General features: G+C 51.6%; 1 protein-coding gene across 1 annotated transcript in view; it reads left to right on the top strand.

The window, feature by feature from the left end:
- HCN4 (hyperpolarization activated cyclic nucleotide gated potassium channel 4) overlaps nt 1-15,034 on the top strand; it is a 41,819-nt gene that overhangs the window by 20,026 nt on the left and 6,759 nt on the right. The window contains exons 2-3 of the mRNA XM_055536935.1: nt 4,767-5,190; nt 14,648-14,809. Of these exons, the coding sequence (XP_055392910.1) occupies nt 4,767-5,190; nt 14,648-14,809 (586 nt within the window). The remainder of the gene's footprint in view (nt 1-4,766; nt 5,191-14,647; nt 14,810-15,034) is intronic.

Raw genomic sequence — 15,034 nt, 5'->3', positions numbered from 1 at the left:
TCCCCTGAGGCCATAAACTTCCTCTCAGACTGTGAACTGTTCCAGGTATTAATGGAGTGGGCTGTTGGGCTTTGTGCCACCCCCTTCCTTCTGCATGTGCCCCCGACCACCACTCCACTCCACCAAAGCCGACCCACAGGCCATTCCCTCCCTTGCTGGCTCCGACTTCCTCTTAACTTAGAGAACACTGGGATGGGGAAGGTCGTCTGGCTTTGGGGAGACCAAGTCTTCTAATTCAGGTTTGTGCCAACTCCAGCATGCCTGAGCCTGGCTATCCATTGCCTCCCTGCCAGGGCCTGCCACCCACCACCATGGATGTATAGAGTCTGGATTGTGAGATTTATTCATGAATGATTCTACAGCCAGTGGGGGTGGGCAGAGGAGCATTGGGCATACAGCTTGAGGCTTTGGAATGTTACTATTCCTTCCTTTGTGGACCTCAGTTTTCCTTTTTACAGGTTGGGTACAACTATGCCCTACTGGCTGCTGATGACTGGGGTGCTTTTAATACTCGAAAGTTGTGTTGGTTTGCTCATCCAGGAAGTACCTCAGGAGTCCTGGTGTCAGGAGGATGAGTCCCCTTGAAACCTCTTTGCAACCTTCTTGTCTCTGGGGCGGGGGCTGCACCAGCTGTGGCAGGCTTACCTCCCCAGTGTGATGCAAAGATGCCAGAAAGGTTTGTCCACCTCCCCACATTCTGCTGAGGTGCCTAAACTCGCAAGAGGTCTGACTCAGGAGTTCCACTGACCTCTCTGAATTTGGGGTCTGCTCCTTCCAAACTGTGTGGACTTGGGCAGATACTGCTCTCTGAGTCTCAGTGTCATCATCTATAAAATACAGATGATAGCAGCCACATTAGTCCTGGTGTGAGGAATAAATTAAGTAATGCATTGAAAGCACCAAATATTAGCAAGTGCTTGATATACAAGTTTTGGGGTCTTTTTGAATAGAGTGTTTTCAGTCACCAAGGAGTCCCCAATGAAAATGCCCAGGGACATTAAGGAATCACTTGAGATGCTTCTGATCACTAGGACTGGAGGAGAAGAGGCCAGAAAGGTGTGGAGGCTGTTGCCAACTTCCCCTGGCTGGACCAGTGTGGTTGGGCTGGCAGGCACACCGAGAGCTGTCCATGGTGCTGAACATCAATTTTTTTTTTTTTTTTTTTTTTTTTTTGCTCTCACCCGGCCCAGCCTTCAGAAATCTGTGCAATCGTCTGGCAAAGAGTAAGGAACATAGTGTACACGGCCAAGGTCAGTTCCCAAAGCCCAGCTCCGATTACTGCTTCCAGGAGCACTTTATGACCTCATCCGTCTAGGCCCCCAGGAGCCCACCTTTTCAGATGCCTGGGCTGCCTGAGATGGTTTCTTACATCATTGCCCAACATGTCTTCTGTCTAAACCTTGTCCTCTGATTGGACCATGAGCTCCCTGAGATCAGGGCATCTCTGTTGAGAGAAATAGATTCTGCCATCCAGTTGTCCAGGGAATATTTTGGGCCCTGACTTCCACCACTGGCTACTTGAACCATTATAAGTTCCCTTCCTCCACCCCAATAGATGCTTTGCTTTGACTCTTCCCTGGAAGATTTCACCTACCTCCCTAACCTCTTTCCTGTTGACTTGAATTACTTATTTACTCATTTAAAAATATGGGCTAGGCATAGGGCAGAGCATTTTACAAATATCAATTCATTTCACTCTTAAAAAAGTTCCACTAGTTCGTTAATATTATCCTCATGGAGCAGATGAGGACACTGAGGCTTAGAGAGATTAAATGACATACTAGTAAATGATGGAACCAGGAATCAAGTTCAAGTTGGTTGGCCTAAGAGCCTGTACTTCTTGTGGTAACATTATGCTGCCCTTTGAGTTTCTCTTTGATGCTCCAGAACAGTGGTGTGCGGGAAGAAGTGCTCTAGTATTCTGACCCCAGCCCAGATCAGGCACCAGAAATATCCCTTAGCATCTGGAAACTCATGATTGAAACAATTAGTCAGAATGCAAGGAAATGGGTGTTTTTGCCTTGTGTAATTTGGTTTTATGAAGATCACTAAATGCAAACATTCTCCTGTTAATTACTGCCTCAAATTTGGGCTGTAATTGAGAGAACTAGAGCTTGGAGAGTGTAGAAACCGCTGGAGTGGCAGGCCTACCCGAGTCAGCATTCCCAGCCGCCTTGCACCCGCTCTGTTAATTTTAGAAACTCTTCCAGTCTGGGTATATTATTAGCTTTATGTACAGAGGGCCACAGGGCCCTCCATGGCCTCTATGTCACAATTTTTTGTTTTGTTTTTCCCAAGAGATTAAGTAAAAGGAACAATGACCATGTGTATATAGGGGTGTTTGCACACTGCCTGTGTGAAAGGGGATACCTGTGTATGGCACTAATGAGTTGTCAGCAGCTGTTTTTGAATGAGTTCACGAGGCTGAATGAAGCATGTACACAGCTTGAGAGCAGCATAGAAGCTGAAACCACTCTCGCAGAGCCCACGAGTCATTAGCAGGATGCTCTGTGTGCTGTGGAGTGGGTGTGAAGGCTGGGGTGGGTTTTCCCAGGTGGCATAAGGAGAGTGGGGCTGATGAAAGGGTGGTGGGCTGAGGGGCAGGGAAGGAGATAAAGTTGACCTCTTGGCACCAGACTTATAATGAAAAGCCTTAGCCCAGTGAAGCTCTGACTTGAAGTCTCATCTTGAGCTCTGAAGAACGTGGCTTTCAAAGGAGCGGCCAGAAGCTGTCTTTTGGGAAGCTGCACTCGCCTGGGCTGTGTGACATGGGACGGCCGTCTCGCCCTCCTTCCCTGAAGCAGGCCCTGCCCTCTTCTTGACTCATAGCACCATTTTGAATCTGACAAAGAAAACAAGTTGCTGTGGAGTAATTTTTTTTTCAAACTTTGACCTTGTTATGCAGGGCCACTTTGGTTTTGTCCTGCTGTCTCCACTCTCTTCCTCCCGGCTTCCCTGCCATAGAGAATTAAAGATGGCTGAACTGTTATTTCTCTTGGGAGAAGATAGGCTATGTCTGCCCAACATAATACCTTTATCTGCCATTGTGTAACTGTCTAAATTACTAGCAGAGAGAAAAGCTCTGCAGTGCAAGTTTTTTGTTTTAGGGCCAGCTCTGGAGTGGCTGCTTCTTGGGCAGGTCATGCCTCTAGACATAGGGTCTGTGCTTACCTGTGCTGTCTTCATACTCTCTGCTGCTGCTGCTGCTAAGTTGCCTCAGTCGTGTCCGACTCTGTGTGACCCCATATATGGCAGCTAACCAGGCTCCCTTGTCCCTGGGATTCTCCAGGCAAGAACACTGGAGTGGGTTGCCATTTCCTTCTCCAATGCATGAAAGTGAAAAGTGAAAGTGAAGTCACTCAGTCGTGTCCAACTCTTCGTGACCCCATGGCCTGCAGCCTACCAGGCTCCTCTGCCCATGGGATTTTCCAGGCAAGAGTACTGGAGTGGGGTGCCATTGCCTTCTCCACTTCATACTCTCTAGGGGCCCTTTTTGGGCCAGGTAGGAGACCTGTGAGTTAGTTTTTACCTCCTCATATTGCTTAACCTTTCAGAGGCTTCACCCTGAGGGTCCCTCCCTACCTCCCCCAGGAAGTATTAGCAGTTGCTTTGAGGCCTTGGGAGAAGTGATGCTGGAAGCCCCCCTGGTCTCATTCCATCGCATTGAGTAGTACTTGAAATCCCCCATTAACACTGCCTACCACTTTGCTGTACACCTGAAAGGAACACAACATCAACTCTCATAAAATTAAAAAAAATTTTTTATCACAAAAACTTCCAGTTAACTGAAACAGTGTATGTACCTTCTACCAAATAATGTTTAAAGGAAACTTTTTAAGAAAAAAAATGAGAAAATATTTGTAATCGTTTATTGTGATTAATGATTGTGCAATCTGTGTTTATTTAAATGTGTACTTGAACATGAAAAATATCTACTTTGCTAAGTATAAATTATTTGTTGGAAAAAATGAAATTGTTGAAATATATTAAAAAAAAAAACAACCTGCCTGCATTTGAAGATATCACTGACCTTCCCGACCACTGTGTTAGAAGCAAACCTCTAGGGGAGAGAGATGGTCAGAGGTTTTCTGACTGTAGGGAATAGACTAATGGGAGACCTGCCCCCCAGCACCAACCCTGAGAGCCAGTGTGGGAGAAGGCCAGATCCGAATTATAGGACTGGGTGTGCAGACCTCGTTGCACAGTGGGGAAACTCATGCCCAGATGGGGAGGGCTCCGGCCTGATGTCAGACAGTGTTAGTGACAGAGCTGGGACTGGATCCCACGCCCACAGTCTCCCAGACTCCCGCTGTGCGTCTGGTCCTCCCCTGTTCTCTGGTCACGGTCTGTGGCATGTCTGACTGCCAGCCTGTCTCAAGCCACAGTTGACCATCAGGGAGGATGGAGCAGCCTGGCCTGAGCCTGGGGATGGTGCGGGGTGAACTACTTCTGCTGCTAAAACAGCCTCTCACCTCTCTCTGGATGTCATTATTTAGTTTGCTTCTCAGCCTCTCACTGGGGTATAGGGATTGGAGTAGGAGGCTTGTCATTGGGGAGTTCATGGAGAGGCAGGCAGAAAGCATCCCTAAGGATGACTAAGATGCCAGTCACTACATCTTGCCCTGGTACCCATGCGCCTATCTCCTGCAGGATTTTGGAAGCTCTCAAGACTTCTCTCTCTACCCTTGCTCTCTTTGAGCTTTCTTTTGGGGTCTGTCATTCATTCCCTCTCTCCTCCTATAACTGACCGGTGTGTCTCTGGGCAGATTTTACTGGGACCTGACCATGCTGCTGCTGATGGTAGGAAACCTGATCATCATTCCCGTGGGCATCACCTTCTTCAAGGATGAGAACACCACACCATGGATTGTCTTCAACGTGGTGTCGGACACGTTCTTCCTCATCGACTTGGTCCTCAACTTCCGCACAGGGATCGTGGTGGAGGACAACACAGAGATCATCCTTGACCCGCAGCGGATTAAGATGAAGTACCTAAAGAGCTGGTTCGTGGTGGATTTCATCTCCTCCATCCCTGTGGACTACATCTTCCTCATTGTGGAGACACGCATCGACTCGGAGGTCTACAAGACTGCCCGGGCCCTGCGCATTGTCCGGTTCACCAAGATCCTCAGCCTCCTGCGCCTCTTGCGTCTCTCCCGCCTCATTCGATATATTCACCAGTGGGAAGAGGTGAGTGTTCAGATCCAAACCTCTTCGGGGGAGAAGTACCTCCCCGCCCTGAGGGGAGTGATGGGTCAGCAAATAGTTGGATGTGGGCTGTCGGATTGTAGTAGGCACATCTCCTCCAAGAGCACAAATATTAGTAATTTCTTGACTTCTTACCATGTGCTAGATACTACACAAATCACTTTACAGGCAGTATCCCATTTAAGTTTCAAGCATGGAAGGTACCAAATAGGTACATGTAAGTACTCATTTTTCACATGAGGAAATACAGAAAGATGAAGGGATTTAGATAAGGGATTTATGAAGGGATTTATATAATGTCACAGAATTATTAATTGGTAAACCTAAACTCCATAGCTTGTACCGTTAATCACTGCACTTTATTGTGGGGTCTGAAAACTCATAAGCCTGGCAGAACATATGAAAATGGCCATTTGAAGGACAATAGGGAGTGTGGTGGACTGGGGAAAACTGGAGAGCATATCTTCCATCTGTATCAGGCACTTCTGCTCATTTCTGGCCACTGCAGCCAAATGGTATGGGCCCAGGTTTCTAGATCTACAGATCTATCAGAAGAAACAGAAATGGGGATTTTGGTGCAAATTTTGTTGACAACTATCTTAGATTGGGCTCTTCTGGTGCAGACCTTCAGGTGAGGATTTGTATAAGGTGATTTTTGTGTGTGTGTGGGGAGAAAGTGTTTCTAGGAAAATCTGGTAAGAGATTGGAGAAGAGGGACAGGGGAAGGAAGGAAAGGAATAGAGAGGAAAGAAGGAAGCCAAACAAGGCTGACACCAAGCTCAGTCTCAGGGGACACTCTCTGACAGGACACAGCACACCTCAAGACCTCAACTTGCAGGCAGCAGAAGCGGTGGCAGAGGATGAGGGGGTTGGATGGCATCATCGACTCGATGGACATGCATTTAAGCAAACTTTGGGAGATGACGAAGGACAGGGAAGCCTGGCATGCTGCAGTCCGTGGGGTCCCAGAATCAGACGTGACTTAGTGACTGAACTTGCCTGGGACTTGTCCCAATCAGGGCAAAGGAGCTGGGCGTTTTATATCCCTTCACCAGTCAGTCACAGGTTCAGGGCACTGACAGCCCTCAGCGCCAGCAGGCAAAGTGGTTTCCTGGAGCCAGACCTCTGATAAAGAGCTTTGAGTGCTGGCTGTAGGGAATGCAGGCCTGGTGCGTTTCTGGAGACGTGTGAGCACAAGCTGTAAAGGGCTGCTAGGGGCCCTGGGCAGAGCACTGGCTGTAGAGACTAAATAAAAATTGTAAAAGAGCGAAGTGGCCAAAACCATCCCGAACAAACCTAACTCATCTGTGGGCTGAATGCAGCCATCTATGGGAGCAAGAGAGGGCTATAGGCTGGCAGCAGCAGGCAGGCCAGCCTGGAGGTACCAGGCTCAGGGTCCAGCGTGGGCCCCCACCTGGGGAAGCTTCTGCAGAGGGCCATGTCTTGCCATGGCTCACTGTTAGGCTCCTGGTCTTTGGAACCTCTGTGTGATTGGACGTAAGTGCCATGCCCAGGACAGCAAGCCCCTCCCCCTGCCCACTCCCTGCAGCAGCCTGGGCCGTGGGCAGCAGTGCCCATGGCTGATAGTCAGGGCACTGGCAGATTGAGGTCAGAGGTGTCATGAACACCTGTGCTGCAGAAGTGCCTACACCAGCTGGGCAGAATCCCTTCATGACAGGCATTCTCTTTGGGCTGAAAAGTTTGCATGATTTCTGCTGATAGAAGAAGCAATGGCTTGTCCAAGGTCACACAGCAGACCTCTAGCAGAGCCGGATCAGGTCCAGTTAGCGCTTTTGGCTCCCAGCATTGTGGTCCACGTCCCTACAGAGCATGGTGAAATGCGTGTGGGCTTTGGGGTTAGGATTAATTAGACCTGAATTAAAATCCTGGCTGACTGACTAAGAGGCAGCCTTACCCCCGAGCCTCAGTCTCTTATCTGCAAAGTGGGAGTAAGTCATCCCTTCCTCAGTGGATTGTTGCGAGGATTAAAAGAGATAACGTTTGCAAAACTGTTGGTGTGAAGCCAGGTACAGAGAACTGTTTAATAGACGCCCCTCCCCACTCAATTTTCTTGTAACCCCCCTCCTTCTATAGGGTCTTTATTCTTCTTAAAGACTTTCTGTCCATGGTTTATTTGGTTCCTCACACCTGGCTGACAAGCTCAGCAGGGCGGGATTTATTATCCATATTTGTCAGAGGAAACCGAGGGTGAGGGGGTCAGCTGCCCAGTGGCAGGATTTTGACCCAGGTCTCCTGACTCCGGTTTCCTGCCCTTCCCACGTTCTCAGGTAGCCTGAAAGGAGGCTGACTGGGTCTGTTACCACTCCCTCTGTTGGGAGAGACTCCCCGCTCAGACTGGGGAGGCAGGCAGTGGAGGGGAGGAGTGTGGGGTGAGTTCTTTGGGAAGTTTGGGTTTGAGGAACCTGGGGGACATGGTGCAGAGAGGGGTTAGCATGTGGGTCTGAACTCAGGGCTAAGAGGGGACAGTGCCTGGCGGGGGGGTCAGGGTAGTGGTGGCCAGGGCAGCTCTGAGTGGCTGCTGAGGGAAGATGGAGGTGAACCTCCTGGAATGCCCTGATGGGCTTATCTCTTGGTTTCTGTCCCAGGTGGAAATTCAGAACCATGTGGGGCCCCTCAGTCCCCAAGAAACCCCAGAAGTTCTGTGTGTCTTGAAATTACCGCTAGTCTGCGGATTAAAAGCAAAGGAATCAGGACTTCCCCGGCGGCCCAGTAGTTAAAATTCTACACTCCCAGTGCAGAGATGAAGGGGGTGTGGTTCGTCCTCTGGTCAGGGAACTAAGATTCCACATGTGGAATATGGGGGAAAACAAAGCAGAGGCGTCGCTCTTTCCCTTCTCTGACATCAGTGCATGTCTCCAGGCCCCAGACCCCTGGGGGCGAACCTTGCTCCTCACCTATGCCTGGGCCCTGGGGACCATGTATTCTGGGGAGAGCTGGCTGAGTTGCCAGTGGCTGGGCAGGGTGGGCCCGTGGCCTGTTTCCCCTCTGGGCTAGGCAGCCTCTCACCCTGAACAAAGGCCCCAGGACGGGGTTGGAACTGGACAACGTTACCCCCTCTCATGGGCAGGAAGGGAGATCCTGGGAGGCCAGATGGAAGACTCCCTGCCCCTCCATCCATACACACACCCTTATCTTGCCGACCAGCTGGGAAGGAAATTACTTTGAGTTGGTGGCTGCCGGGCACACTGTCTAGCCAAGGGCTCCCACTAAACCCCTGGGATTGGATTGGGGTTTCCCAGCTGGCCCTGGGAGCCCTGATTCCAGGTTCTCAGTAGCCTACCCAAGTCCTGGGGCTGTTTCCAGTTTCACTTTGGCTGGGAGGAAGTGGCAGGGAGACCCTCTGAGGCCTCCAATCTCAGGCTGAGCTGAGGAAGGAGGTATTTCACAGGGAAGACTCGGCTCTGTCTCCTCCGCGGACTGTGACTCACACGCATCTCTTCCCTTCTTTGGACTTCAGTTTCCCCACCTGTCACATGTGCTCCGATGTTCCCGGAGGCTGGGCCTCAGGCCCCCTCCAACCTCCCTGGGCGAGGATCACATTAGCTGGTCGTCCTGAGGACACAGTCGTGGCCCTGGGTGGGGGCTGGGGAGTTGGCCTCCTGTGGGGAGGGAAAAGCTGCTGAGAGGCTGGGCTCCCGACCCTCAGCCTTCAGATCCCTCCCCGAGCCCAGCCCAGCCCAGCGCAGGCCAACCTCCCGTCCAGAGGTCCTGAATGTTAGTATAGCTGCTCTTAGGAGTCAGGGCAGGTGGAGGGGCTTGGCAGGCGCAGGTGATTGTCTCCGAGGATGCCAGCCTCTGCCTCTATCCTGGGTGGCTCTTAGGAGTCAGGGCAGGTGGAGGGGCTTGGCAGGTGCAGGCGGTTGTCTCCGAGGGTGCCAGCCTCTGCCTCCATCCTGGGTGGCTCTTAGGAGTCAGGGCAGGTGGAGGGGCTTGGCAGGCGTGGGCGATTGTCTCCGAGGATGCCAGCCTCTGCCTCCATCCTGGGTGATCTAGGTCAGCATCTTCCTCCCAAACCTCTCCCAGCCAAGCCTCTTCCCTCCCTCCGAGGTGAGAGCTTGTTATAGGCACAGAGGCTATTGTTAGAAACCATGGTTACCCCCCTTCAGACGTTCCCCTGCAGGGCCCAGCACCCCAGTGACCCATCCCAGAAGCCTCTTCTTTCCCTCGGCAGCATCTTGGAGTGGTGGGAGGGGCTGGAAGCAGAAGGTCAGGCTGGGGCATGTAAACCCTGATAAATATCTTCTCCTTTTGGGGCTCAATTTTTCTACCTCTCTCAGAATTGGGAGTTCAGGATGACCCAGAAGCATGGTCCTGGGGGGTGGGAGTGGGTCTTCTCTACAAGCCCCAGGAAGGGACCTAGCATGATGCTTAGCTCAGCCACCTCCATTTGGTACCCAGGAAACACACACACACACACACCAACCACTCTCTCCGGCCCTGGACTGCTGTCCTTAATGTGGTCATTTGTTCCAGAGACACAGGGAGAAGGTTTTTCCTCTTCCCTAGGAGGAAATGAGTCTCGGGAGGGAACTCAACCAAGAAGAGGCCTTGGCAGAAACTCCAGTTTCTGGTCTCTCCCCAGGACTGAGGAAATCAGCTCTTTGTTTTGAGGGCTGGGAAAAAGACAGAAGGAAAGGAACTACCAAGACAGCCCTGGGAGCTGGCATGAGGAAACTGAGGCTCAGAGCAGAGAAGGCACTTGGCCACTGTGGGAGGCGGTGGGAGACACATGCTGCCCTGTGGTCCAGAAGATGCAGAAGGGCGCAGGAGTAGGAGCATCCCTTGAGTGCCATGCTAGGCTTGGAGAGGGAATTGCCCAGGCCACCTGCCTAGCAAGCCTTGTGGGGCCCTCAAAATGAAGACACTCAACCCCTGGAGTCAGAACTAACATCATAAAAAGGGGTTTTAATGAGGTATAAAGAGCAAGACAAATATTTGCACAGTGCAGCTGACTTGCAGGTGGCCTGTGGCCCCAGCTCACAGTGGGGACACACGAGTGTTTAGCAACCTCTCCCAGCAACGTTCAGCCTTGCTCTCACGAACCACACCTGGGTGCTGTGGAGTGTTGGGGGAGGGGTGAGTGTCCACTATCTGGGGTCTCCTCTTAGACTGAATGGAAGTGCCCACCCCCAGCTCTTTGCAGAAAGCTCAGACTTTGCATGTTGGTGCCCCTAGCTTACTGTGTGAGAGCCATCCACAGTACCCCTCACACCACCAAAACTCTCACTACCCACCCCTGCTGGACCTCCTAGCACCTGCACCCTTCAGCCAATACGAGGCACACTGCCTCCATCACCACCACCACACTCTCTTATGAGGATACGTGAGTCTGTGCCACGTGAAGGAAAAAGCACCTTTTTCCTTCCTGCAAAGGCAAGTTCCTTGTGGGCTGTGTCTGCTCAGGGTGTGCATGCTCAGCTGCTCAGTCGTGTCTGACTCTTTGCGACCCCATGGACTGCAGCCTGCCAGGTTCCTCTGTCCATGGGATTCTCTAGGCAAGGATACTGGAGTGGGTAGCCATTCCTTCTCCAGGGGATCTTCGCAACCCAGGGATCAAACCTGGGTCTCCTGCATTGCAGGCAGATTCTTTACTGTCTGAGCCACCAGAGAAGCTCAGAGTGGGGCCTTTTTCAAATGCCACTGTGTACCCTCATGGCACCTCTGGTCCCTATCATCCCCATCACTGTCTTCCTCACCTTCGCCTTTGTCACTTAAGCACTTCTCAGTTCCGGAGACCCTGCCACTTGTCCTGCATACTCGTTGCTGAGATCATGATAAAGGCAAGATTAGACAGGGACCTGATCTTGGAAGAAAATTAGTTACAAAGAAAAGAAAAACCAGGATGATAGAAAAAGGAAAGACATTGCATTAAAATGTGCCAAGCTTGATCTGGTCTTTAAGACCCAAAGTAAGACATAGGAGGAAGCCATTACCATAGGCTGTAGAGTCTGGGATGTTTTCTAAAATTGATCCAAGGCTTTCTTCAGTGCAGTATATGGTTCAGGCTATTAGAACAAGATACTACAGGCTGATGGGCTTAGACAACAAATACTTATTTTTCACAGTTCTGGAAGCTGGAAGGATATTAGAATGCTGTCATAGTCAAGTTGTGGTAAGGGCCCACTTCCTGGTTTATAGATAACCATGCTCTTTCTGTGTCCTCAGGTGGCCATATATTGTTTCATATGTCTCTTCTTAAAAAGGCACTAACTCCATTCATGGGGATCCCATCCTTATGACCAAATCCTCTCCCAAAGGCTCCACTTCCTAATACCATCACATTGAGGTTTAGGGTTTCAATGTATGGATTTTGGAGAGACAAATATTCAGTTCATAAGAGTCAGAAATGAAGGAACTTAATAATAATGATTCTCTCCCCGCTCCACCTCCTATGTATTTCTGTATGGCCCAGAGCACTTTCTTAGCCAGTTTAATTTCTTGAACAACCCTGAGAAGTGAGGGCAGATATACAGCTTTATTGTAGTTGAGGGGAAGTTGAGGGGTGGTGGGTGGTGAGAACAGATGCTAGCCATCTCTGAGACTAGGTGGTTCCATGTCACTCCCCCTCCCCCTCCCCCCAGTGTAGGGGAGGTGGTGTCACCCTTATCAACCAAGACTGTGAAAGGTTAGTGAGTCCAAGGTCATGGAGCTACTGAGTTTACCTAAGCAGGTACTGAAGAGACATAAGTGGAATATTCCCTTGGAGCTGCATCTGGGGCGCTGGTCCTCAGGAGCTGCCTGCCCTGCCTGGTCTCTAGTACCCACCTCTCCTTACACAAAGATATGTCAGCTTAGTCAGGCAACGGCATGCTGACAGCCCTGGGGCTGGAATATGGGCCCCACTGGGGCTAGGCTGCTGGGCACACAGCTCTGTCTATGGTATTACACTGTGTGCCAGGGCTTCCAGGTTGAAACACCTGAGGTCCAGCTTGCAGTGGGGATCGGGCCACATCACTTGGTCACTTTGGGTTTGAATTGTAGGGTTTCCCTGGTGGCTCAGCTGGTTAAGAATCTTCTTACAATGCAGGAGACCTGAGTTCAATCCCCTGACTCAGGAAGATCTGCTGGAGAATGGAATGGCAACCCACTCCAGTATTCTTGCCGGGGAAATCCCATGGACAGAGGAGTCTGGGGGGCTACAGTCCATGGGGTCACAAAGAGTCATACACAACTGAGTGACTAACATTTTCACTTTATTTACAAAATGGAGTTACTGAAAACCACTCTTTCTGCCCTGGACCAGTCTAAGAATTTTCAGGTAGCCCTGGGTTCCAATCTGCCTCTTCTGTTGCCACCATGACTGAGGGCAAGTCCCTTTACTTCTCTGAGCCTGGGTGTAAATGGGTTAACATCTTCAGCAAAGTGTTGTGAGTTTGAAAGAGATGATGAATGAGGGACTGGCAGGTACAGTGTTACTGTCCCTCTGTCCCAGGGATATAAGGGGCGACGGGACAAGCTAGAGCTGCCATGCTTCATGAAACTGTCCAAGGTCTGTTTCGTCTTTTCAGCTGGTACATCCAGAGTCATGCTACTAAGGGGCCCACAGGTGGGCATAACCCAGGGGGTGATGGACCAGACGTATTCATCTTCGGTTTTTCCAGACCAAGACCCAGGCTAAGCCCACATTTCAGAAGGGGAAACTAAGAGGCTTCCCTGGTAGCTCAGTGGTAAAGAATCCACCTGCCTATGCAGTAGACACAGGTTTGATCCCCGGTCTGGAAAGATACCACATGCTGTGGAGCCACTAAGGCCGTGCCCCGCATCTCTATGAGCCTGTGCCCTAGAGCCCGGGGGCCACAACCACTGAGCCTATGCGCTGCAGCGGCCGGAGCCCGTGCGCCTGGAGCCTGCGCTCCGCAACAAGAGAAGCCGCTGCAGCAAGAAGCCCGAGTGCCACAACTGGAGAGGAGCCCCCGCTCGTCACAACTAGAGAGAAAAGCCCGCACAGCAACGAAGACCCACCACAGCCGAAAAGAATAATACTTTTTTTAAAAAAAGAAAGCAAAACTAAGGTCTCAAGTATCAGAATATCCTACCACCAGCTATGGGGCTGTTACTAAAAGACCACTAGCCAGGGGTTGAAATATCTAGAGTCTGTTTCTTGAGGTCTCAGTTTCCCCCATCTGAAATGGACTTGAACTAGCTCTCTGTGGCACTTGACAAGTCTCCAGTTTTTGCCCAAAGCCCCTCTCCAGGAAGGCTGTCTACCTGGGAGTCACATGGAGGGACCAGAACTCTGGGTGGGGCACCCCCAAAGTCTCCCAGGCCAGAGGCAAGGTCAGAACTTCCAGAAGCTTCCCTCTAGACTTCCTTCCACCTCTGTCCCCTCACCATCCTGTCTCCAGGATGACCCCTGCTGAAACTGGGCCAAGAGGCAGCTCTGGGAGGAGGGGATGGGGCAGGGGTGCTGGAATGTGCTCCTCGGGCCTGCCCAGCCACACTTCAGCCCCTCACTTTGGAGCCACAGGAATAGAGATGGATGGGTGGCCATCCACCTGGGGATGGCCTGGGGCCCCTCTGGGGGCTGAGGTGGGCTGGCGTTGAGGCTGACGTGGGCTGGGGTTGAGGCTGCTGTATTTTATTAAACTGTACAGGAAAGTATTACTTCTCATACATATTAACTCATCAGAAGGATTAATTATTAACAACTTATCAATTTATAATGGTTTGCAATTTATTGAATACTTCCATACCTAGTACTAAGCACTTTATATGTATAATTTAATCTTTTTGACAACCCACTCAAAGTTAAGAAGTTATATTGCATTTTCCAGATGAGGCAAAAAGGATCAGAGAGGTTCAGGGACTTTCTCAAGGTCACACAGCTAGGAAGCGGGCAGGAGTGGGGTCTGGGATCAAGGACTGTGGGAACTTGGAGCCTGTGTGTTGATATGGCTCCCCCTCAGTTCCATGGCTGCCTTAGGCAGAGCCCGCTTTCCCTGGGGTCTACTGAGAGACTAGTGATGGATTTAGGGAAATACCATTTGCCTGGCCTGACCACACACAGTGGTCCCCTGAGAAGCCTCTGGCGGGCTGGCTCTTCTGCGTGTAGTCCTCACAGCCCAGACAAGCTGAGGAAGCAGTTTCTCTGCCCACTTTGGGCCTCATGGACCCTGCAGGCCCTCCCTTCATGTGTCTGGCCTGGGCGGCTGGACGCCCCATGGGAGGTGCTCGGCATCCATGCGGATCCCAGATGGCATCCCTCTGGGGCCCCACTGCCTGCAGGCTGCTTCTCCCAGTGTCTGGCCTGATGCCTTCTCTCCTCATCGTGGCTGAGGCATGCACCAAGCTGGGCGCACCGCCCCGTGTGTGCAGAGCAGCGGGGGGCTGCAAACAGCTGCGGGATCTGCCAGGTCCAGGAGCAGGCCAGCCCCCCCACCCACTGCCCAGTGGGCCACTCTCTCCCCTCTGCCTGCAGATCTTTCACATGACCTACGACCTGGCGAGTGCTGTGGTGCGCATCGTCAACCTCATTGGCATGATGCTGCTGCTCTGCCACTGGGACGGCTGTCTGCAGTTCCTGGTGCCCATGCTGCAGGACTTCCCCGACGACTGCTGGGTGTCCATCAACAATATGGTGGTGAGCGCCGGCCCGGCTGTGGGGGGGACCGAGGACGGTGCCCCGGCCAGAGCAGACCCCGTGTGGGGCCCTTGAGTCCCGGCATGTAGGACCTTCCACCGAGTGCTGGTTAGGGCAGCGCCCCCACCTCCCTGCTGCTGCCGCTGCCACCTTAGAGCCTCCACCAAGCTTCCCCAGTGCCCCGACTGCACCAGGGAGACTAAGACCAGATCTCCCTCAGATCAT

Source organism: Bubalus kerabau, chromosome 10, assembly GCF_029407905.1.
Source record: "Bubalus kerabau isolate K-KA32 ecotype Philippines breed swamp buffalo chromosome 10, PCC_UOA_SB_1v2, whole genome shotgun sequence".
Classification (NCBI taxonomy): Eukaryota; Metazoa; Chordata; class Mammalia; order Artiodactyla; family Bovidae; genus Bubalus; species Bubalus kerabau.
The sequence above is the reverse complement of the archived record's forward strand: the minus strand, read 5'-3'. Positions and strand labels throughout refer to the sequence as shown.